Raw genomic sequence first — 23704 nt, 5'->3', positions numbered from 1 at the left:
TCGCCACCAGAGACACAGGCCAGTTACCATGCGCACATCCCACCCCATCTCACAGGGCTCAGCAGGCATAGGGCCCACAGGAGTACCTGCCCAGCCGGGAACAGCCCAGTGGCCAGCACCCCACAGAGGTTGCAGGAATCGTAGACCGAGCCCAGAGATCTGGCTCAGCTAGTGCCACCAATCAAGTGAGACCACCAGCCTGTAGCACTGGCATCCAAGGTGGCTGGGATGGTCCCTGGCTGGGGCACTAGGCTCCAAGCCCCGTCTGCAGTCTGCTGTGGGCAGGTCCTGGGTGAGAAGTCTAACTTATGGCCTATAACAGACACCCAGCACCCAGGAGAAAGCCCAGCAGAAGGGCTGGCTGAACGCCACGGGCCAGCTTGCCCAGAGGAGTGGCAAGGAGAAGGGTAGACCCCGGTGTGCACCTGCCTAGCCCACTCACCGCTTGCAGCCCAGCTCCTTGTAGAACTGCCTCTATCCTCCAGGTAGAGTTCTGGAAGGCAGCAGGTGTGTGCCCCAGGCCCACCTAGCACCCTGGCTCACCTTTGTGCATCCAGCCCTCTGTTCACCCTTGGTACCCAGCTCACCAGTCCAGGGCCAGAAGGAGCAGAGCAGGGCTGCATACCCAGTGTTAGAGGAGGGGCAGAGGCCCAGGGGTGATAGGGAAAGGGAGGGGCAGGGCTTGTCTGGACTCTACCACTGGGCCCAGGGCTCTGCCAGGGCACATCATGGGTGCCGGGAGACGTGTCCAGCAGGGGGGATGGGGGGGCACAGCCTGAGCTCATCCCAGCTCCTCCTGCTGGTGCAGGAACGTCTGGGGAAGTTCAGGGTCTCATCAGCAGTAACCAAGGGTGGGGGGACTTCTGCCTCCTGGGGAGGTGAGGAGCTTGCAGTTGACCCAGTAATCAGGACCCTTAGTCCTGATTCGAGGGCACTGTTACCACCAGCCCTGCCGCCCTGCCCGCGCACAGCGCAGACATCAGGGCTGGGGGATGTGGGTGGGGCCACAGATGATGGAAGGAGAGATGAGGGGAACTGACAGAGGAGCATGCCCGGGCCTCTCCTGGATAGAGGGTTCGGCTAGGCAAGGAGGGGACAGCGAATGCCCTTGTGAGAAACACACTCACTGGTCCAAATTCAATAAGTGGACAGACAAAGAGAACAGCAGAGCGAGACTTTAATGACGGTCTTGCAAGATCAGGTGTCTGGTGGGCTGGCACACCTGGGGAGTTTGGCGCCAATAATCTATCCTAGTGCGCGAGTCCCTCCCCTGCTTCCTCATTGGCTGAGTACTACAGGGTTTACATTCTTTCCCGGACGTCGCCTAAGCCAGTTATATCTTTCCTTTACATTTGTCTTAATTTTATTGGTAGGTTTAAAAAACCCAAACAGGTATTGCCAGGCCCTTATCAATTCCCCCACCCCCACTCTCAGCCCGAGCAGCTTCCACCACGTGGCCCTTTGTTAATACCTTACTCTTAAAATGTTTAAACATCCTAGTGGGAATAAATCACATTTAGGTTTTATACTCTTTCCTAACACCCTGAGTTTCGGGAAGGGCCTCAGGGGAGCTGGGGGGTCAGCAATGGGAGGCGAGCGGAGAGCACAGGCAGTTTCCTGCGAAGTAGTCGCCGTCCAGAAACTCCCGCAGGCGCGGGGCCTTGCGCCCCAAGCGCACCAGGCGCACGCCATGCTGGTCCCGGAGGCTCCTGAGGCTGCTGAGGTCCCGGGCGACCCCGCGTGACCGGGGCGGGGACCACATGCAGCCGAAGCTCCGCAGTCCGGCAGCCACGCGCGCCTGCTCCTGCCACAGGTTCCGCAGCTCCACTGCCTACGCGGAGCGGGGCGGGGACCACCGCCCGCTCTCCCAACGCGCCCCGGAGCCCTGGGTCCCCAGCCAGCACCGCGCACGCCCAGCCCGCGCCGCCGCCCCACGACCCTCTCCCGACCCCAGGTCGCCGACGCCGGATGCGCTGCCAGGGCGCCTGGGCAGATCCCGGGCCCGAACCCACCGCTCTGCACCCCTCCGGCCTCCCCACCCGGCCACCGCGTGCTCCAGGACACGCGCCCACGCGGGCCAGGCTCACAGCGCTCACACCAGCGGCCCGCTCCACTCCCTGCGGCAGGCCCGGCCCCCGGCCCCGCCCTACGACACAGGGGTCCGACCTTCCCGCGCCCCAGGCCGCTCAAGCCAGGCCGGCCCCGCCCCGTCCTGGTCTCGCCCAGGCCCCGCTGGCCCCGCCCCAGTCGCGGCCCCAGACCGGCCGCCCTGCGCTCGTCAGCGGCACGCGGTGCGCCTGCGCAGAGTGCGGCGCGGGTCGGCGGTGGCGGCCTCGCTGGGCCTGGGGAGGAGGGGCGGCGGGGCGGCGGTCCCGTGTTCCCGTGGTCCCGTGGTCCCCTGGTCGCGGGGGCGGGCGCAGGCTTTCTGGCCCGGAGAGGCGCGTCAGCGACGTGGGGCGCGGTTCGCTTGGACTGGGGGTGCGCTCGCGCGGGTCTCGGGCCTGGCGGCCGGGCGGGGGTCCCAGCCGGCGGAAGGGGCGAGGCCTGGCCTCTTCTCGTGGCCTTGTTTCAGCTTGAGAATCCGTGTGAACGCAGCGTTTACTCAACGACACGCCCATGTTCGCTTTGAGCATAAAATACTGGTAATGACTTGCCAGCCAAATACCCACTTTTAACCCCCAGCTCTGGGAAGAAGGGACCCGGAAGAGGTAAGAGCGGCTTAGCAGGTGCTCTGTGGATTTGTCATTTCTCACGACAGCCTGTGACACGTTTCAGTGTCACCCAGTTCTACTGATGAGGGCCCGCGGCCCAGAGGTAGGGCCAAGACCACACAGATGGTGGGTGCCCCTGGGCAGGCCCTGCACTGGGCCGCCCCACCCACAGCCCTGGGAGCCTGGACCCGGAGAAGGAAGGGACAGCCCTCCGCCTTGGGTTTGGGGAGGACTCCTCCTGGCCCCTCACCGTATTCCAGGGGACCCCCAGCAGAGATGGGAAACGGAAGGCCAAACAGCGGGGCTGCTGCTGCTTACCTGCCGCCCACCCTGGAGGGTGGCTGAAGGTCCCGGCACCAGAGCAGAAATCAAGTAGCCAGGTCACAAAGAGAGCCCGTTACCCCGGCATTGATGGCGGGAAGGGGGGTCTGGAAGACTTGACAGGGCCAGAACCCCTGCCCCCCAGGGAGGGAACGAGGGGGGAGATGCCACCACTCCAGAGCTCAGGGGCAGCCCCCAGGCCCAGGATGGATTCTGTGAGGAGGGGCTGCCTCACTGGCATCCTGGAACACCTGTAGCCAGCTTCAGGGACACCCCCAGAAAGAGAGTCCAGGGCTCCTCCTGTGTCCTTGGCATCGCCTGCCAGTGGTCTGCATGCTGGAGCTGAAGGCAGCCAGCAGGCATAGGAGCTGGACCCCAGGTATGTGGGGCAGGGAGGACCCTGGGAGGCCAGGAACAGCCCCGCTGCGAGCAGGACCATCTTCAGCACTTGACCAGGAAACTACTCAGTGTGGCAAGTGAAAGAAAAAGAGAAACTGCGTTTCCAGGCAGTTATCTGAGGCCAGGAAGTATTTCAGCTCCTCCCCTAAGGCTTGTTTTTGGGGCAACTGTCAGGCTGGAGGGAGCAGGCTGTGGGCACGGGCAGCGCAGGGCCAGCCGGTGTCAGGCCAGGCAGTCAGGGAGCGGCTGTGCAGCGGGGGAGGCGCGGGCATAGCCCAAGGACCGTCCCTCGCCTTGGTGCTCGAGCCCCAAGTCTAGCCAAGCAGGCCCCCAGGCCACTCTCCTCGCCCTCAGCAGCCCCCTGGGTTTCCCGTGGTGGGGCTGCACCTGAAGCGTTTACACTTCCGACGCCGAGGCCACAGCGGGAGCCCCCCAGGTTCCATCGCCTGTCTCAGCTTCTACTCAAACGGGGTGACTGTCCCCTCCAAACATTCCTGAGCACACAGCTCTGCAGAAAGTGACTGTCCAGACCGCAGAGGCGGGGAGGCCCGTGAGGCCCCATGGGGCTGAGTGAGAGGCACGTGCGCCTTCCCTGAGCACCCAGAGGGGCTCCCGGGGCACTCCACCTCACGTCTCACTCCGCCGCCTCCCACCAGCGAGGCTGCCCTGGGGTTGGAACGTCCTGGGAGGACAAGGGGCCCTGGCACCCGGGCCTGGCTCTGCCATCAGGAACAATGAGAAAGTCGGCTAATTGGTGCTCAGGGCTTAATTTATAAAGGTGTCTGAAGCCTGGGGGCACCAACTGGGGGATGAGCAGGAGAGAGCAGCCCTGGCCTCAGCTAGCCCCCACTGCACCGAGCTCCAGGCATCCCAGGCTCTACAGCAAGTGGGTGGGCGTCAGCATGTCTGTTGCATAGGCAGGAGCAGCCTCCTCCGAGGGCCCTCCAGGCTCAGGGTGCCAGCCCAGTGCACGCGGGAGGCAGACAAGAATCTCCTGCAGTCCCGCTGCCCAGCTCTGCTCTCACCCTGGAGCCAGGCTGCAGGCACAAAGGCCACGTACTAGTGTGTCCCAGCAGCCTGGGCAGGCCACCTGACCTCTTAGTCCCATCTTTAGGAACCACAAGATGCACATTCTCAAAACGTTTTTAAAAAGATATTTTTCCTAACAAATGGAGACACAGAACAGAACACACTCCAATAAGGGGCTCCTTCCCTGTGTGATACTCATGTCCTGCCGCGTTCCTGGCCCATCCCATGTGGTCCCCACCCAGGAGGCAGGTGTCCCCAAGACACCCCACACATGAGCAAGTTGAGGATGAAGGGCTGGGGACCAGGCAGGGTGTGCAGCCAGGAGTGGCTTGTCACTGTGTCCTTAAACGGCTGGGTCTGCACGTGGGCAGCTCGGGAGTGAGGGGAGGGCTAGGGCCCCTCATGAGAGCAGTGACCTCTGGGTACTGGGTGGAGTCTGACTCGCGCCCAGGAGTGGGTCCACCGTGGTCTTCCTCCTTGAGCCATCTGATCGGTTGGTCCATTTTGGTGAGCACAGACGCTGTCTCCTCCACAGCCACAGTGGTGACATCAGGCACCGCCGGCAGGGCCTGGTCAGCTGCAGCACGTGCTCCTGCCTCCTGCAGGGTATGTTCAGTGTGAAGCCCCGGCCAGCCAGCCACAGCCCATGGGCCTTGTGATGCTCAGGGTCAGCCCGGGCTTCTAAGGGGAGCACTTTGTGGCCTCCATCCCAACACAGCAAGGCTGAAGACCAGGACTCAGAGCCCCCAGAGGACTGGGAGCCCCTGCCCAGCAGCAGCCCCTCCAGGGAGAGTGGAGGACGAGCAACAGTACCTGGGGAGAGACTGTCCTCTTGGTGAGCAGTCCTGCAAAGAGAGACGGACTGTCAGAGAGGGGCCACGCAGCCGGGGCGTCCCCACCGTCTTGAGGAGACCGATGTGGTCAGGGCCGCTGCCAGGCTTCTTCCCTGGGGGCCCAGAACATGATGAGACAGACATGGGGGAACCCATGCCCACCTCCATAGCTGCCAAACTCATTCCACCCCAATCTGACCAGCATGTGGGTGAGTGGGTGAGCACAGAGGAGCTCCTGCACCCCTCAAGAGCAGGTGCCCAGAGTTGGGTGAGAAGAGACGCAGGGCCTGGGACCCTGACACCTCCTTGCAGCCTGGGGTCCCAAAGTGAGGATTTAGGAGTGCCTGCTGCCCCATGGGCATGCGTGGGCCCCCCAGAGGCTGAGCTGGAACAGGTGCTGGGGTCCAGCTGCACCAGGCCCCGATGGGGAGCAAAACAGAAGTGGTCAAAGGAGTGAATGAATGAACCAACACAGGAATGAATGACACAGTGTCAGGGGGAACACAGCCTTGCCACAGTGAGGCAGATACTGACCCTCCAAGCTGTTCGCAGCCTGAGGTGAGCAGTGGGCCCGGGGAGGCAGGTGGCTCCCTGCAAAGGAGCTCAGTCTCTTAGCTCCCAACCCCCAAGGCTCTTAGATAACAGGGCTCCCGATTAGCAGGAAGCCTGCTCCCCAACCAGCAGCGGCCACCCCTGAGAAGGGTCCAGGGAGTCCTGGAGATGCTGGATGGAGGGACAGAGCCTGGGAGGGCCTGAGATGTACCTGCTGGGGACCTGAGCCCTGGTGGGCCCAGGCACCTTCCCTCACCACGCGTTCTCTGTCTCAGCCATACACAGATGAGGGTTACACCACCACCAAGCACAACCAGGACAAAAGTCAGGCCCAAAAAAGCTTGGCCCCAGGAGTAGCACGTGACGTCTGTGTTGTTTGTCCCAGGGTTTGCTTCTGCCTCAAACAGGCCTTTGCACCTAGGAGACAGGAGTGGCAGGGACGTGGAGCAGAACACACTGGCCTGATGTCACGTAGGTCCACCTAGGAGGGTCCCCGTGGCACAGCCAGGCTCAGAGGTGAAGGTCGGCACTGTCTGTCTCCAAACCCCACTGCTGCTGCTGGAGAAGAGGGAGGGACAGCAAGGAGGGGACAGGGAGAGCCGTGCCGGGAGGAGAGCTGTGTCAGGGACGGACCCAGGGGATGGGGGCAGGATGGGACACAGGCACCTGCGTCCCCTGCAGAGCCTCACTTGGTCACCCTGGGCTCCCCAGAGACTCCAGAGCCCCATCTGCTCTGGGACCGGGATGGGTCTTTGGGGGTCCTGTGTAGGAGGGGCAGGAGCCTCACCTTGAGACTCTCCTGAACATCCCCCACACTGACCCCAGACTCCTGGGAAGCCCCCTCAGCCCTGACACTGGGGGCTGCCCAGACCACAGGGGCAGGACAGGGGCTCTGGGGCCGCACCAGGAAGGCTGGCCTCTGGCCTCCAGGAAACTAGTCTCTGCTGACACGTGGCTCTCGGCTCCTGTGAGGTGTGTGGGAGCCACAGGGCTCCCGCAGGGCCTCCTGGACACAGACACATGACGGAGTGGCCAGGGTGGGGCTGTGGTCCTTCTGCTGGGGGAGGGCCCGATCTGGGGGCTTCCGGGGGACCCCTGCAGGGGCTTCAGTGCTGAGAGCCCCCGGGACCGCCTACCGGGTCCAAGGCAGGCACTCCTCTAGAGTCCCGTTGGGGGAGAAGGTCCCAGGAAGGCAGTCCTCGCACACCCTGTCCTGCCACTCAGTCCCTGCAAAATGAGAGGGCCAGGCTGAGGGGCCCAGGCCGGGAGGGCAGTGGGCTTCTCCCCACAGGCATGAGTATGGGGTCAGTCTCTCCAAGGGACCCGGGGGTCAGGGTGCCCAGGGCCTTCCAGCTCACCTCTCTCCCGCACCCTCTGGCCAGGTCTGCAGTCTGTGTGCGGCTGGCATTCAACACAATTGCCCTCCTCCCTTATGATGCAGAAGTGGCCTTGGTCACAGCCGCACACGGTGTTCTCCGTGGGGGAGCACTTCCGCCTGACCACCAGGCCCATGTCTGGGATCCGAGATAAGGAGCTGAGCGCCAAGCAGGGGCTGCCATGGGCAGTGGTGAGTGCCAGGGGCCCCTGCCCAGGCTGTGGGGAGGGGTGGCTGGCTTTGCGGCCCTGCTGTGTCACTGAGCCTGCCACCGCCGCCACCCCAGGACTCCACTGGGTGGCCGCTGCTCAGCCAGTACCGGGTGCTCAGAGCTGCTGACACAGGTGTGAGAGCCCGAAGGGCTCTGAGGGACACAGGTGGCCACAGCGAGCCTGGAAGGGCTGGCAGGGGGTGGCCAACAGAGGCTGTCCATGAGAAGGGCCATTGCGGGAAGGAGCCCACATCAGCCTCAGGGTGGCTGAGGAGGTGGGCCCCAGCCCAGGCCACCCACCCCTGCAGGTGCCCCTCGACGGGTGCCCACCCAGGAAACAGGAAAACCCGCTCCCTCAGCTGACCATCCCTAGCCCTGCTGAGCACAGCCTCATCTGCCCTCTGCCCCCAGCCACTCAGGTGCTGTCCCCATGGGGTAAGATAGTGGGTGCAGCTGAGACTGTGCCCCTCACCCCTGATGCCAAGTCCCAAAGCATTCCAGCCCCTGTCGTGCCCTTCCTTCTGGGGCCCCGCCTCCTAGACACCTGCCCTGGGCAGGAAGAAGGCCAAGGGTCCAGGGCTGAAGCAGGCGGGCCCCTTGGGGTGGGCTGGGGTCCTGAGAATCTGCCTGCTACAGGGGTCAAGGCTTGTGCTGGGACCCCCAGGCTGGGGAGGCAGTGTCTGACCCGCCGCTCCATCAGGGTTTGCCCCAGAGAGGGTCCTGTGTGACATGATAGAGTCCCTGAGCTCTGGAGAGTCTGGGTGATGGGGTGAGGGGGTCAGGAGCCCCTCAGGTGAGAGGCAGGTGTGGATGGGGCCTAAGGCCGCCTGTGGTTGGACCATCATGAGCACCCTGGGTGAGGCACACCGGACCAAGGGGCTGCAGGGGGCCCTGGAGATAGAGGCGCTGGGTGGGGGGACACAGGGCAGAGCGGGGGCAGGGGCAGGCTCGGCGCTCTCACCTGGGTCACACTCTCGGCAGGGCAGACACTCACTCAGGCCGCTGAAGTGGGCTGTGTATGTTGTTGGGGTGCAGGGGACACACAGAGTGCCTGTCAGCTCCCCACAGTCCTGCTTCACCCGGTAACCTGCAGCCAGGGGGCCACAGCGTGGGCTGGGGGGAGCCTGGGCAGCTGCTGTCACTGCCCCTGGAAGCCCCCACAGGGAGACGTCACCCACAGGTTCCCAAGGGCACCCGGGCTGGGGCCTCCACCTCACGTCTCACTCTGCCGCCTCCCACCAGCGAGCCTGCCCTGGGGTCGGAACGTCCTGGGAGAACGAGGGGCCCTGGCACCCGGGCCTGGCTCTGCCATCACGCCCACTCGAAGCCCGGGCCTACCTGGGCTGCACTTGGGGCAGCACTCGGCCCCCACTGGGTACTCCTCCTCCTTGCAGGGGGTGAGGCCAGGATGCAGCAAGGGTGCCTCAAGAGGAGGAGGTAGGCGGCCTGGAGGGGACAGGGTAGGCATCGGGAGGAGGGAGCTGCCCGGGCCCCACCCGGCCTCAGTAGCTGCTGTGATGTGGGGCAGCAGCCTCCCCTTCAGCTGGCAGTGCCCTGGGAGGGGTGAGGTGGCTCCCAGGACAGCTCTGGGGCTTGGCCAGGAAGACCCCAGTCTGGTTAGGGACTGTCGCCCTCTGGCCTCTGTCCCCTGCCTGGAAGTGTGGGACCCCCATCCCTGGGAAGCTCTGAGCTGCTCTGGGCCTGATAACCTGCAGGCCCTCCTGTGCACCTGGGCCCTGGGGAGCTGGCAGGGTCAGAGCAGGCCTGGCCCTGAGGGCTCACAGGCGTGGCCGGGAGATAGGCTGCTCAGTGCCCAGGGGAGGAAGGGGTGAGGGAGGCTGTTTCAGGGACGCGGGTCCAGGCCGACTCTACCTGGTGGTCAGGGGTCTGCATGGGGAGAAAGTGCCTGGGCTCATGGCCACACTGGCGAGGAGGCTCTCCCCACCAGCCCAGCTGTGGACTCCACCCACCTGCTCAAACAGGAACTTATCACCCAGGACAGAGCTGGGGGTGTGGTGACCAGCCCCCACACCCCAACCCCTGGCACAAGGCACAAGCCCATACCACCTTCGCAAGAGCAGCCAGGCAGTAGGGGGCTCCCTGCTGCCTGAACGGGTGGTGGGACCCGGACCCACGGAGGGGGGCTTCTGCTGGTGGTGGGCATGGCTTTCCTGCCTGTCTGCCCACCATGCCCAGCGTTGGGGGCTGGATGCCAAGGGGCTGGGTCTGCCCAAGAGTGCCAGGCAGTGGGGAACAAAGGTCCATGTAAGCAGGGCAGGACGTGGCCCGGGACAGGGCAGGAGGGAGGGGTGTCTGTGGGGCCCCAGGACCGGGGAGGGGCACGCACAGAGACTTGGGGACTCACCAGGCACAGGCCCCAGGCTCCCGTGGGGCAGGCCCCAGCCTCTCAGAGGCCGCATGGCCCTCCTCAGCTCCCCTCATTCCTCGGCCCCAGGTGTCCCAGCCCCGCTGCAAGCAGGACCATCTTCAGCACTTGACCAGGAAACTACTCAGTGTGACAAGTGAAAGAAAAAGAGAAACTGCGTTTCCAGGCAGTTATCTGAGGTCAGGAAGTATTTCAGCTCCTCCCCTAAGGCTTGTTTTTGGGGTAACTGTCAGGCTGGAGGGAGCAGGCTGTGGGCACGGGCAGCGCGGGGCCAGCCGGTGTCAGGCCAGGCAGTCAGGGGGCGGCTGTGCAGCGGGGGAGGCGCGGGCATAGCCCAAGGACCGTCCCTCGCCTTGGTGCTCGAGCCCCAAGTCTAGCCAAGCAGGCCCCCAGGCCACTCTCCTCGCCCTCAGCAGCCCCCTGGGTTTCCCGTGGTGGGGCTGCACCTGAAGCGTTTACACTTCCGACGCCGAGGCCACAGCGGGAGCCCCCCAGGTTCCATCGCCTGTCTCAGCTTCTACTCAAACGGGCGACTGTCCCCTCCAAACATTCCCGAGCACACGGCTCTGCAGAAAGTGACTGTCCAGACCGCAGAGGCGGGGAGGCCCCTGGAGCCCCATGGGGCTGAGTGAGAGGCATGTGCGCCTTCCCTGAGCACCCAGAGGGGCTCCCAGGGCACCCACACCCGCGCCTGTCCCGGGGCGGGGCTGGGTGGTCCTTGCACCCGTTTCTTAGATGGGGAAACGGGGACCCAGGAAGACAGGCCCTGCCCTGGGTCTCTGTTTGGCCAGACCCCATCTTCCTGTCCAGAGGGCGCTCTCCCACCCAGGCTTCCCAGCACCCCTGTCACCCCCAGAGCTGGTGTAGGACCTCCACATACCTGGGCCCTAAGAGGGAGGCTTCGGGGCTCATGTAAGTAAGCCCGCCCACCCCTGGGCCCCAGATTGGCAAGTGGCAGGGGAGTCAGTTCCCATTACCCCCCGGCTTCCACATCACATTGAAGCCCAAGCTCATGTGATGGGCACAGCACCCCCAGACTTCTTCTGTGAAGTTGCAAAATCAGTTAAGTGTGGCTCCCCTCTCATCAGACCCATCACAGCCTGCTGTGTGTGTCCAGCTCACCAGGCCCGGCCACTCGCCATCAGGGGTTTCGGGGAGGGGACCGGACGGGGTGGAGGCTGGCCCGCATCTTCTCTGGCCTAAGCTTCTCAGTGCTCAGATGCAGGGTCCCCTCTGGCCGCCATCCTCCAGATGACCAGCCCGGCTCCCTGACCTCAGTGCTGCAAGGCAGGGTCGGGGTCAGGGGGGACCCAGGGGCTCAGAAGCCCCATGAACACCCGCCTGTAACACTCCTGGCCCCTCCCCAAGGCCTGTTGGAGGAGCCCCTACCCTCTGTGAGAGGTACACGCACAGCCCACTGCCTGTTGGCTGCCAGGTTTTCCAGTGAAGCGGCAGCCCCTCTCCACACTCTGCTCCGCCCTGTGGAGGGAGCCCTGAAGAGTGTTCTAGAATGCTCTAGAAACCCCAGCAGCGCACAGGTACCACTCAGGGGCCCAGGTCAGGGTCTGAGGGCACCGGGATGCCTGCTGTTTCCTGCCGCGCCTCCACACCACCGCTGACCTCCCAAGTCCTGCATGCCCCTCAGGACGGGGGTGTCCAGCCCTGTGCCCAGCCTCCAGGGAGCGAGGGATGGCCCAGCTCGAGCCTGCGCCGGCTCCTTGCCAAGGCTGCCTCTGCCAGGAGGCTCTCTCTGATGCCACACGTAGTGGTCGTGCCGCTCCCTCCCCTCCCCCAGGGACCCTGTCTCACTGGTTTCTGTCCCCTCACTTCTGTAACATAAACCCTGGCAGCAGGGGGTTTTGCGTGTTGGAGCAGGAAGACGGGGGGCTCCAGATCTCAGCACCAGCCATCCGCCCACCCACCTGCCCACCCACTCACTCATCACCAGCTTTGTGCCAACAGGCCTGGTTCGGGCACCTGCAGGAGGAGGCCGCGGCTGGAACTTCCCCACCGACCTGACGGCCCCGCCACTGGCTGTCACCTGTGGGTGTCAAGCTCTCTGCTTCGGCCCAGAGCCCCCAGGATCAGCAGGGGGGGCAGGATGGGGGTGTGCCTCCGGGAAGCCCCGTCCATGTCTGAGACTCCATGGGGCCCCCGCACCCTGACTGACTTGGGTGAAGGTGGAGCCCCCATCTATGGCCTCTCCTTCCAGTGTCCCCTGTGACTGGGACCCCAGGGACTCCCTTCCCTTCCCCAGTGTTGCCAGGGCCTGTGACCAGAGGTCTATGAGGCCCTCCTAGTGCCTGCACCCTCAGGGCCTAGGGGAGGGCCAGGCAGGGGCTTTAGAGGGTATTCTGTGCTTGCCCCTTGCCCCAGTGCAGATGGCGGAACTGAGGCGGCCCTGGGTCAGGGTCACAGACCTTAACATGGAGGCAGGGCTCTCTGCCACAGCTGGAGGAGCCCCAGGACAGCAGGGCTGGCCCAGACTCCAGGCCCCACCAAGCCTGCTGTCCTGACCGAGATCCTCTCCCCAGGGTCTGCTGCCCCCTGCACCCCCTCACCCAGACCTCCTGGTCAAGACACCACCAGATGGAGTCTCTGGGAATCCCCTGATCACATTTCCCTTTTCTTCATAAAGGAGATTTCTGGGGTCATGAGGGTGGAAAAGGGGTGGGGAGAACCACAGTGCTCCCGGCTGACCCATGGGTGTTGGGAGGCACCACCCCAGAGGCCCCCCGCTCTGCATCCCGGCCACCTTCAGCTGCCCCTGCTCTGCGTGAGCCTGGGGCTGGGCAGTGGGCTTTGCCCTCCTGGGGCCCAGGTCTAGGGAGGGAGCCACGTCTAAAAGCCAGTACTAGGGTCCTACGGTGAGGTTCTGTTGAGTGGATAGCAGATGCCAGGTGGGGCTCTGAGGAATAAATAGGAGCCCAGCTGGGGGACAAGGTGGGAAAGGCCACTCTATGAGAAAGTACATGGGTTGAGCAGTGTGGCTGGTGAACCTGGGTCACTCCTGCTGGGGTGTGCAGGGAGCGGGATGTTCGCCAGCCTGGGCCTGCTCCTAGAGGGGTGCCGGGGACACCAGGTGTGTCCTGCACCGAAGACTTTGTACAGTTGTCAGGCTGGCAAGGACAGTAGACTGGAGCTTGATGAGAAGGCTCTGGGGGTCCCCTAGGTGGGAAGGCAGAGGGCAGGCTGCGGGGAGGGAGGATGCAGAAGGAGGAGATACCAGCAATGGCCAAGCATGGGAAGCCTCAGGACAGTCCGCGGCTTGGTGGGGCCGGGAAGGGGAGGACGGGGCTCCTTGGCCACAAGCCTGGGGACAGAGGGAGAGAAGTGGGGCTGAGGGCAGGGGCAGGGGCAGGGGGGGTCAAGCGAGCCTGGGCAGTGGGCCTTCCCCGAGACCGAGGGGCCTGCACAGATCCAAGCCTGCTCCTGGCCGAACGGGGGACGCCAGGTCCCGCGTCCAGCCCAGACCCCCATCTCCTCCAAGCTCCAGACCAGGGTATCAGGTGCTCGCCAGGCCTGGCCCTGGCACCCTGCCTCACATGCCCCGCTGCCACCCCCCAGCTCTTTACCGGCAACACCCCCGCCCCCTGCCTTGGGTCAGTCCTCACCCCCTACACCCCAAATCCCAGGCCCCTGGGACACACTTGTGCTCCATGCCTCACCTTACCCTACATGCAGACTGCTTCAGGGCTTGGGGAGACCCTCAGACGTTCCTGCACCCACCCCTTGCAGGCATGCACAGCCCCTTGGCACCCCACCCTCCCTGCTGCCCCTGTCACCCTGCCTGGGCAGCAGTTTGGGGCCCCTTTCAGGCTGTCTATTGAACCATGCCCCTCCCCAGGCCGCCGTTCTCCCCCACAGTCTCCCCACCGCCCTCACTGCCACTGCGACCCACCCCGTCCCGTGCCGCTTTGGATGGCTGGTTATTCCAACTCCTTTCCATCCCATTCCCGTCCCTGGACACTCCTCGCAGCGGCTCTCCAGGCCTCAGCAATAAGTACAATAAGGAAACCAAGGCACAGAGCTGGGGCAGGCCAAGGAGGTCACATCCCCACGGGGAGCAAACGGTCATGGACCGGACGTGCTGACCTAGCTTTAGTCCCACTCCACACTGCCCCCTGGTTCAGGTCCAGGAGAGTTCCAGAAACCCGATGAGGGCACAGGGCTCCCCCCACCCCGGCTCAGTACATAAGTAGGTGATTCTGGCCTCAGAGTGGGACTGGCACCCAAGAAAAACACACGGATTGGTGCAACACGGAAGCCTCTGGGAGCGCCGGGGCCTCGGGCCTCCAGGATGGGAGCACGGCCTGGGGACCATTGGCCAGGAGGAAGGGAAGGTGAGTGTGGAGTCCTGGGAATGACAGCTGAACAGGCCAAGGATGCGCCTGGGTGCAGAGGCTCACTGGCAGGCACTTTTCCAGAAAGGGGTGTTCTGCAGGGTCAAGGGCCCTTGGAAACCCCAACAGTCCTCTGGGGTCAGGCACCACCTATGACTTCATTTAACCTGAATCACCTCTTTATGGGCTTCATCTCCCAACAGTTACGCTGGCGGGAAACAGGGACATAATTCGGTCCCTAAGAGAGCTCACTGGGGACCCTCTGATTCGGTGGGGGTGTTCTCCATCAGAAAACTGGGGCCTTACCTGCGTGCAGCATCGGCCAGAGCTCAGCCAGTGCACGCTTGCCGCGTGTGCCTGGTTCACGGGAGCCACCTCCAGGGAGGCGGTGTTCTCCTAAGTGAGAACGGACAAGCTGCCTCGTACCCGCTGTCCCTGGGGTCGGTCTGCGCCCAGCAGACACCTGCCCCACAGCTGCAGGTGTGGCCACTGCTGACGAGTCCAGGAAATGTCTCTCCAGCCCTGAGCAACTGGGAAGGCCTGGCCAACTGCGGGAAAAGCCTCTCTGGGGCCGCCCCACGGTGCTCAGCTCACGCCTGCTCCGGCACCCCAGCTGGCTCCCTCCTCCACCACCCTCCACAAGGTCCAGCCCACCTCCTCCGCAGGGTCCTCAGCCAAGCCCAACTCCCCGGAAGCAGCTCCCCGCCACCCAGCCCAGCCCCACCTCACTCTCCCAGGCCCTTGTGGCCCCCTCCAAGAGCATGCTGTGCATGTGCAGGCTGTGCAGCCATGTGCGGGAGCATGCAGGCGTGTGTAGGAGTGTGCAGGCTGCGGGGCATGCGCAGGAGTGTGCAGGCTGTGGGTGCGGGCGTGTGCAGGTATGCACCTGCTTGCCTCCTTTCCTTGTCTGTGCCCACAGCTTAGTCAGCTTGGGCATCCATAACACAGTGGCTGGGGGGTTTCTCATGCTCTACAGGCTGGAAGTCCAGGGGCACTGTGAGGGCAGCTTGGTTCTCCGGAGGCCTCCCTCCTTGGCATGTGGACGGCCACCACCTCTCCATGTCCTCACATGGCCTTTCCTCTGGGAGCACACAGGGAGAGGGTGCGCTCTGGTGTCCCTTCCTGTCACAGACACCAGTCCCATGGCATCAGGGCCCCGCCCTATGCCCTCATGTAACCGTAATCACCTTCTGGAAGCCCCTTCTCTGAAGGCAGTCACACTGGGGCTCAGGGCTTCAGCACATGACTCTGGGGGACAGAATTCTGGGCAGTCTCCAAAAAGAATGGGTTCGCCAGGGCAGGGACCTTTCTCTCCTCTCACTGCTGCGTCCCCAGCACCTGGCACGGAGCAGGCACTCAGAATGAATCCCCTGGGCAAACATGAGGTGGAAGGCAGCTCCCTGATGTCCCCGGCCCAGCCCACAGCCAGCCCTGCTGGTCTCCAGGTGAATCAAACCCCCGTGAGGTTACGGGCCCGCCGCTCAGATAGAGCACCGCCTAACTCGCCAGCACACCCCCAAGTCCCCTAGTGGTCCCACCACCACCTCTCACGGAGTTCTTTCACTGGGAGGGGCCGCCACCCCTACTCACAGAAGGCAGGCGTGTCCTGCAGTCTGACATGGGACAGTGACGGACACGCTGGGTCCCTTGGGTAGTACAAGAGGGACAAGGCACCCCTTCCAATGCAAATGTTGACCCCGGGAGACAGCTTCCATAGCGTGATTTGCCAAGAGTCCCAGACACCTACGCAGAGGCACATGCACACAGCCCGGCCACCGGGACAGGGCAGGGAGATAAGAGACCTGGAAAGCAGCAGGGACACTTAACCTAGGATGTGCAATTAAAAAATTGTGTCTAAAAGAGAAAAAGAAAATTAAAAACTTAAATATTAAAAAAGTCACACCTGTGTGTCTGTCTCCGGGGTCCTAAGGTACCATAAGCAGGCCCCCTGAGGGCTGCATGGGAAGGGCCCGCACCAACAACGAGCTTCTGCTTCCTACTTTATTCTCTTCTGCATTGTGTGTTTTTTCATAACTGCATATTTCACTTTCATGAGAAAAAAGCTGATCGAGAGATGTATGAACACTCCTTGCTGGTAAGGGCCAGCCAAAGCGCCCCATGTCTTCCCCAGCAAGGAGCTCTGCCAGGCAGTGGGGCAGCTCCTGCCTGCTGCATACCCCACTGCCCGCCGTCACAGCAGCACCCTCCTCCCAATGCCCCCTCTGTCCCCAACTGTGGGTTCAGAGATGAGTCAGGGCCACTCCTCACCCCCTGGGACCACTCTGGACTTGCACACCCCCCCTACAGCGCGTCTCACTGTGGCCAAGTGGCGGAAAGAGCAGGTATCCATCAGCAGAGGAACAATTAACACAACATGGCCTGAGCAGACAAGTGTCACTCCCTCACGGGAAGGGGTGGGGCCTGAGAGGTCCCACCACTCCGTGCTCTGTGCTCAGGGACCCAGCCAGTCACGGGAGGACAAATGGGTGATTCTACTTGCACCGGGCCTTGGGTAATTCATAAAGACAGTAGGTAAGGAAGAGGTTACCGGGGCTGGGGAGGGAGGCAGGGATGGTGCTTAACGGGGAAAGAGTTTCTACTGGGATCATGAGAATATTCTCGAGATGGATGGTGGAGATGGCTGCACAATATGGGGACGTGCTTAAGGTCCCTGAGCTGTGCACTTAAAAATGGCTAAGATTTAAATCTTACATATATCTCATCACGATCAAGAAAAATATATATATAAAAAAAGAAATAAGAGGCACCCTCCTGGAAATGGGATGTTCTCCCTCTTTCACCAGCGTCAATCTCCCTGCATGCCTTGTGCTGTGGACTCGCAATGTGGTGCAAATGGACAGAACTTGGTGACAGAGACACAGGGTCTTCTGTATTCTTAGAGTTCCCTGTGAATTCTCTCAAAATAAAAAGTTCAGCTACAAAAATTAAAAATGGAATGAGAGGCCCTCTGAGTTGACATTTCGCCCTCGGACAGGATGTGAAGGCAGCCACGGGGTCCTGGGGTGCGTCCGGCCCGCGCGGTGCTCACGGGAGCAGCAAACAGTCAAGGAGCAGCTGCCGCTCGCGTCCTGTTTTCCTTCCTCATCACATTTCCCTGCTCGTCATGTTTTCCCCCTGAATCGTCATCGTGAATAAGTGTTTTTGGTGTTTGGTGTTTTTCTCTTGCTTCAACAGGTCGCTGGACGCAATTTGACAAGGAAAGCCTTGAGCAGATGGAGGTAAATGTCGGCTGGGCAGCAACCTGAAGAGATGGGGCTCCACTAACCACCTATTTGACCCTGAGCAAAGGGCGGGGTTCACAGTCCCAGTCCCAGCCCCACCCTGGGCTGGGCTCAACGGGCCTGGGCCGGAGGAGGGCCCACTGGGAGGGGGATGCAGGAGAGCCCCGAGCCAGGGGCCTCACCCTGCGTCCAGGCCCCCAGGGGCTCCAGGAAGCTTTGCTCTGTTGAGCCCACATTTATTAAGCACCTATCGCATGCTGGGAGGTGGGACATGGGTTTGGAGTCCAGGCTGTCCCCTCCCACGGAGGGGCAACGTGCAAATAGGGGGGCAACTAGAACCCGCATGACAGTGCTCAAACAGCAGGGCGTCAACAGGTGTCCACGGGCGCTATGGCTACTGACCCAGGCCCTGTCTGGGCCTCTCTCCACAAGGTCGGCCACAAGCCTGCCTCGTGGGGCTAGGACTTCCCCAAAGGGCACTTTCCCGTCTGACTCTCAGCATCGCCTCTCCCCATTTCCAGGAACCTGCCTGCAGACCCGCCCAGGCCCGGGCATTCCCAGGTCCGCATCACTTTGCCCCTCCCCAAGGCAGGGGCGGACTTGGCAGGGAGGAGCCTCCACTTCCGCCCCTCAAGGGGAGGCCTCCCAGCTCCTCCCTCTCCTGGGAGCTGCTGAGGCCCTGGGGCCAGGCTTCCCCACGGACAGGCAGCGAGACACGCGGCTGGGGCAGCTCTGAGGGACCTGCGGAGTGCGGAGTGCGGGGCTGAGCCCGCTGAGATTGCCCCCAGGCTGGGTGCGGGGCAGGAGCCCTCCCCCTAGGTGTGGCTCGGTGGAAGACCCTGGGCTGGACCCTGGCCTGCGGCAAGAGAGAAGACAGCATTTCTGGGAGTAGTGGGGGTTGAGACTTGGGGGACTAGGAGCTATTCTGGGGAGGCACAACCCTGGCTCTGCCCAGTGTGGGGGGGGGTGGCCACCATGGGGCAGGAGCCAGCACCCACTGCAGGGAGCACCAGCCCGCACCTGACTCCCCGTGCCCTCCCCTCCGGCCCGGGTCAGCAGGGGCTCGGTTTGCTCATCTGTAACATGGGGGCAATGAGGCTCCCACCTCCAGGCTGTTGACGAGGCAACTTCAGAACCCTATATGAGTGGACAGCACACTGTCAGGCCCACAGGGGCCTGCGGTAAATGGGAGGCTCCCCCAGTGGCCAGGGAGAGAAGGGGCTGTCCCTGGCTTGGGGCATCCTGAGGGTCTGCCCTGTCACTGGGGGCCAGGGCTGTAGACCGGGCCTTGACCACAGTTCCAGGGAAGAGACCAGCCGGGCAGGGTCCAGCCTAGGATTGTCCTTGGCACAGTGCCCCACTCCAAGGTCCCAAGATCTCCATGCCCTGGGCAGGGGCCCTGAATCAGTCAGCTTTGGGGGACAGAGCAGAGACCCAGGCAGAGGCTGCAGACCAGCACCTTTATTCAAGCTCTGTTAGTGGCCCAGCTCTGAGGCACCTGCACATCCACACTGCCCGGTGCATTCACTGGCATCCCACGGGACCACCACAGCCTCTGCCCCATGTCCACTAGGGGGCCAGCCCTTGGGCACAGCACTCCCTTCCCCCCCCCCCCACAACATAAAGCACCCAGCCTTTCCCTTCCTGGAAGAAGCAGAGACCCAGCTGTGTCCCATCCGGGACCAGGCACCTGTCCAGCCACACTGTCCCAGCTGCCTCTCGGTGCACAAGCCTGGCCATCTGCAGCCTCTGTCACACACAATGCCTCTGCCTGCGGACTGGACTGCCGCGTCTGACTCTGGGCCCCGGCTTAGGTGGGAAAGAGGGGAGCAGAGTCAGGTTCCCACTGCAGCAGGAGGAGGGCTGCGCCCGCCAGCCCAGCCCTCCCCTTTGGGGCCCAGGGCCTGGCAAAGTCTCCACCGGGCCCCCGACCCCCGCTTTTGTGGGAGGGCGCTGCACGGGCGCACTTTTCTCCAGCACGGCAGGAGTCTCTTCGGCTCCACCTGCCTGGGTGAAGGACAGGAGGCCTGGTTCCGGGAGGGCCGCAAGGCTCTGCGGAGGCGCACGCCACGCCTTGCCGGAGTCGGTCCTTGGCGCTCACGGTGTGGCTGGGGTCTGCGAAGAGTGAGCCCACCGCGTGAGCGGGCCGCGGAAGCGGGGGGCCACGTGGCACCCGCCCTGCCCTCCCCCAGGTGACACCCCCTTCCTGTCACCACCTCCCGCCAGGCCTGAGCGGCGCCTACCGGGGATGTCAGCCACCTCCGTCTCCACGACGACCCTGCCTCTGCTCGGAGCTGCGCTGGCGCCCGCGAATTTCTCATCCAAGAAGGAGAGCAGAGAGTTGGTGAGCAGAGTCCTTGGGGACCCTGCCGGATCCCCGGTGCGCCCTGAGACGGCACCTATCCGATCAGTCGTCACTTCGGGTGTCTGTGCCCGCAGGCCAGGGCGGCGCGGCGGGAGCGCACTGCTTGGGAGGGTGGCTAAAGGCGGTGAAGGCAGCCGGATGGTGGGGGCGCTTTTATGCGTCGCAGGTCGGTGGGGCCCGCGGGCGAGCACGCTTTTTCCCACGCTCAGCCGCCAATCGGCCGCCAGGGCTGGACAAAGCCCAGGATCCCCTGCGCTGGGCTGGGATAAGGACGCGCCCCGCCCCCAGCAGGGGTGTGTGTGAGCCCAGGTGGCGGGGAACGCGCGAGGCCGTAGCTGGGACGGCCCTGCGGCTGAGCCTGCCCTCAAACCCACGCAGCGGGGGCCCCCGGTGGTCTGGCCCCTTTCCCGGGTGCAGACGCCAGGGGAGCCGACCATCCGCTCCCCACTCCCGTGGTCCAGGGCAGCTCCTTCCCCGACCCCACCTGCCTGCCCTCCGGGCACAGGGCAAGCATCCCCACTGGCCACCCTCTGCCCACCGCCCGCTCTCCCGGAGCCACGCTTCATCTCTTCCCTGGGGCCCTCCAACTCGTCGCGCCTGACTGGTCCTCCCACCAGACCAAGAGCTCCAAGAGCTCTCCAGCTGGGGCACCTGCTGGGCCTGGCCGGGCTCGCTGGGTGGCAGCTGTGTCACTATAGTGACTCAGTGGCCGCAGGGGCAGCCTGGGCTGTGGAAGCAGCATGGAGACGCGGCATCAGGGGAGCCCTCAGCGCCCCTGCCTGGCTGGGCCCCTGGCCCTGCGTGAGCCCACCTTTCTCCAGGCTTTCTGAAAGGCCAGGCTCCAGCTGCCACCTCCCCAGGAAGCCCTCCAGCCTACTTCTCCCTGCCCCGGGATGGTCCTTTTCTGTAAAGGCACCCTCAGAAGCACTCTGGGCAGTTGATTCCCAGGGGCAGGGACCCCACAGCCCCCAAGCCTGGGTGCCCAGGACCTGGTGTTTTTAAACGGCTGCCCACTAGCCCAGGGAAGGAGCGGTGTCCCACATCTCAGATGAGGAGGCTGGAGTCCGGGGCGGGGGCCTTGCCCAGCCCTGTCCCCTCCTGTCGCCTGCACTGTGTGCCAGGATGGGGGAAGGTAAGGGCATGGAAGTAAATCAGAGCACAGGCTTGGGAGCAGGAAGTGAGCCAGTGGGTGCAGTGGGGCCAGGGTGTGTGGTGGCGAGGAGGGGAGGTGGGCTCAGGGTTGGCCCCGTGCCCAGCAGTGCAGCGGGGGTGTGAAGGGTCCCCCTGAGCGGCCCTTCAGCCAGGCGTCCGGGAACTGTGCCAGCCTCAGGCAGAGCAGGGGGAGTGGGCTGGTGGCAGCCTGGGTGGCTGCTTGAAACTGCTCCCGCGTCCCAGCCCTGGGGACCACCGGCCCTGATGGTCAGCGGCCAGGCGCAGTGCTTCTCCTGTGGACGCGGGCCGCGATTGGGGGTGGCCAGGTAGGCCTCCGCTGTGCCTCCGCTCGCCCCGCCCGCCTCCAGGCACTGAATGGCGGGAGCCTTTTGTGGGAGAGCAGCTGGCGCGGCCCTTTATGTGAGGCCGTGGGAAAGCCCGCGGGCAGTCTCTCACAGGGCCTCTCACAGGGATTATCTTGGGGCCTGCGGGGCACCCTCTCAAGGACATCCCCCTCAGCAGGGCGGAGAGGGGGGCCCCACTTAGGCCCTGTCTGCCAAGCCCTGGCCCCAGGAGTCCCTCAGCCAGGAAGGGTTCCCTGAGCGGAGAGACCCTCAGAGCCCCTGCCCCCTGCCCCCCACCAGTCCAGCTGCCCAGACTCAGAACTGCCTGCCGTGCCAGGCAGAACCTGCAGGGAGCCCCGCCCAGTGCACCCCTCCTAACTGTCCAGGCCTCTAGCCCTCTGGGGGCGGCCAGCAGAAGGGTGCTTGGCACTTGTGCGGCCATACCCATGGCTGCGTCCACTGGGGTCAGGCCCAGGACTGAGGCCAGACTTGGGGGTGCTCAGGGGGCCTGGATGGGATGGGAGAGGGAACTGTGCACCACGTTAGCACCTACTGCATGCAGGCTAAGCAGGACAGACATTCTGTCTGAGACCAGAATCCTGAGAGCTGGCAGGACCATATCAGCCTTGCGGATTAGGGACAGACCCAGGCCTGGCTGCCTGCCTGCTGTCACACCGTCCTGGGTTCACTGTGGCCCCAGGACCCCAGCCTTTCCTTGCTGCACTGGTCAGCTCCCAGGTGGCCCAGAACACAGGTAGGGGTCACCCACAGAATGAACCGGGATGGACAGAGGCAAAGGCCTGGCGAGCCCTGGGCTGGGGACCCTTGATGATGGTGAGGTTAATAGCAGCAGCTGTGTTCCGGGGCCACCTCAACACTCTGCCTTTATTCACTCCCTTGTCCTCAGCCCATGCCTGCGGTGGGCTGCTGTTAGCCCATTTCACAGATGAAGAAACTGAGGCCCAGAGAGCCCAGCTAAGTGGCAGAGTCTGGGTCCTAATCCTGAGCCCACAGCCCTACCTGCCAGGCCACGCTGCCTCCGGAGGCCTCGTGCAGGAGTGCCCAGCAAGTAGCAAGCAGGAAGGTGGGGGCAGAGAGACAAGTGACCCCCTTTGTTCCCTTGTCATGCCTATTGCTGTACCCAGGGGCTGTGGGAATGGGAAGGCACTGGCCAGGCCAGATGTGCCCCCTCCAGGCGTCGCTTGGGGCCCCTGCCTCTCCAGTCATCAAAGGCAGCCTGGGGAGCCCCGCCCGCTGGGTTGACTGCTCCCCAGATGGCCTCTGGGCCGCAGCCCCGCACACAAAGCTGGGCGGCCCCATGGGAGTGAGTTTGTCTCCGGGCACGCGCCTTTTGTGCAGATAAATGTCGAGGGGTGGGGGGTATTAGGGGGAGCCCCTGTGAGCCGGCCTCCTGCCCAAACTCGTCATGGCTGGAGGCTGGCAGGGCTGCTGGCGGCTGCCTGGAAAGAGCCCCACAGCTTCTGTGCCCTGTGCTCCTGGGCCTTCCCGAGGGGATCAGAATGATGGGGCCCACAGGGCCTGAACAGCTGAGTCTGAGTCCTCCCCTTGGTCCACAAGCAAACCGCATGGGGGCCACTGGCATGGCTGCCCTCACTCTCCCACAGGAGTGGGCTCCCCAGCAGATGGGGGCCACCTCACAGGGCAGCCACCTCAGTCCTGGGGGCTGGGAGCAGGAGACTGAAGGTGAGGTCCCTGCCAGACGTGGGGGGCAACCAGAGTGGGAGGGACCTGCTCCGGGGCCTGTGCCTCCACCCAGTGCCTGCCCCATCTCTTTGCCGTTCGCCGAGCCCACCCAACAGCCCAGCTCTGGGCACTCTCCCTGGCACATGGCAGCCACTTAAAGTGGTCATTGTTGCCAGGATGGGGTGAGCAGCCTTGACCTTGCCTTGTCCTATATGCTTGAGACCACCAGATGCCAGGATTGGCTAGGCCTCACATGCCTTCGCCTATGCCCCACCCCTGGCTGGGTGGCCATGGGAGCAGTGGGTGTGCCCTGGGCTGTGGGTGCCCCCTGCTAGCCAGGGCTGAGCCTCCCTGGGGGGCCACCATGCTGGGCTGGAAGCCCCACACCCCTGGCTGCCCGTCAGGGAGAGCCCCAGTGGGCGCCAAAGGAAATGCTGGTGAAGTTCCTTGTTTGGCGTCAGGGCAGGGGTCCTGTGGGGGCTGTGGAGCAGCTGGGGGCTCAGGGATCTGGGAGGAGTGACCATGGGGACATGGAACCTGAGTCCTGAGTTTGTGACCCTCTGGGCGCTGGGGGTGCCCAAACGGGGAGCCTTCTGGTCAGTCGTCAGTCCAGTGCAACAGAGAGAAGCGGCTTTCCCCTCCCAGGTCCCCTCTGTCCCCCAACCCTGGCGTCCCACGGGTGCTCTGTCTTCTCCTGCTCCCATGCGCTCGTTGCCATCCCCCTAAGCCTTCAGCCT

The 23704-nt window shown here is 63.8% G+C and overlaps 2 protein-coding genes across 4 annotated transcripts; both read right to left on the bottom strand.

The window, feature by feature from the left end:
- Positions 1-4562: 4562 nt before the first annotated feature.
- TNFRSF14 (TNF receptor superfamily member 14) lies at positions 4563-9963 on the bottom strand. 3 transcript variants are annotated; one of them, XM_036882609.2, is made up of 8 exons: positions 9797-9963; positions 8770-8877; positions 8393-8518; positions 7204-7359; positions 6982-7093; positions 6057-6262; positions 5274-5305; positions 4563-5059 (listed from the first exon to the last, which is right to left on the bottom strand). In XM_036882609.2, exons 1-8 carry the CDS (start codon positions 9849-9851, stop codon positions 4793-4795), a joined length of 1062 nt encoding a protein of 353 aa, XP_036738504.2. In that variant the 5' UTR covers positions 9852-9963; the 3' UTR covers positions 4563-4792. The 3 variants fall into 3 exon arrangements, with proteins under 3 accessions (XP_036738504.2, XP_036738505.2, XP_036738506.2); XM_036882610.2 differs by having other exon boundaries at positions 6982-7072; positions 9797-9962; XM_036882611.2 differs by lacking the exon at positions 7204-7359 and having other exon boundaries at positions 6982-7072; positions 9797-9961.
- An 8697-nt stretch (positions 9964-18660) lies between these two features.
- LOC118911014 (uncharacterized) lies at positions 18661-20333 on the bottom strand. The gene is made up of 2 exons (XM_036882612.2): positions 19646-20333; positions 18661-19517 (listed from the first exon to the last, which is right to left on the bottom strand). Exons 1-2 carry the CDS (start codon positions 20331-20333, stop codon positions 19213-19215), a joined length of 993 nt encoding a protein of 330 aa, XP_036738507.2. The 3' UTR covers positions 18661-19212.
- Positions 20334-23704: the final 3371 nt, after the last annotated feature.

This window comes from Manis pentadactyla, chromosome 4 (genome assembly GCF_030020395.1).
Source record: "Manis pentadactyla isolate mManPen7 chromosome 4, mManPen7.hap1, whole genome shotgun sequence".
In the NCBI taxonomy this organism is placed as follows: Eukaryota; Metazoa; Chordata; class Mammalia; order Pholidota; family Manidae; genus Manis; species Manis pentadactyla.
Note: the sequence above shows the minus strand (reverse complement) of the source record. Positions and strands in the feature narration are given on the sequence as shown.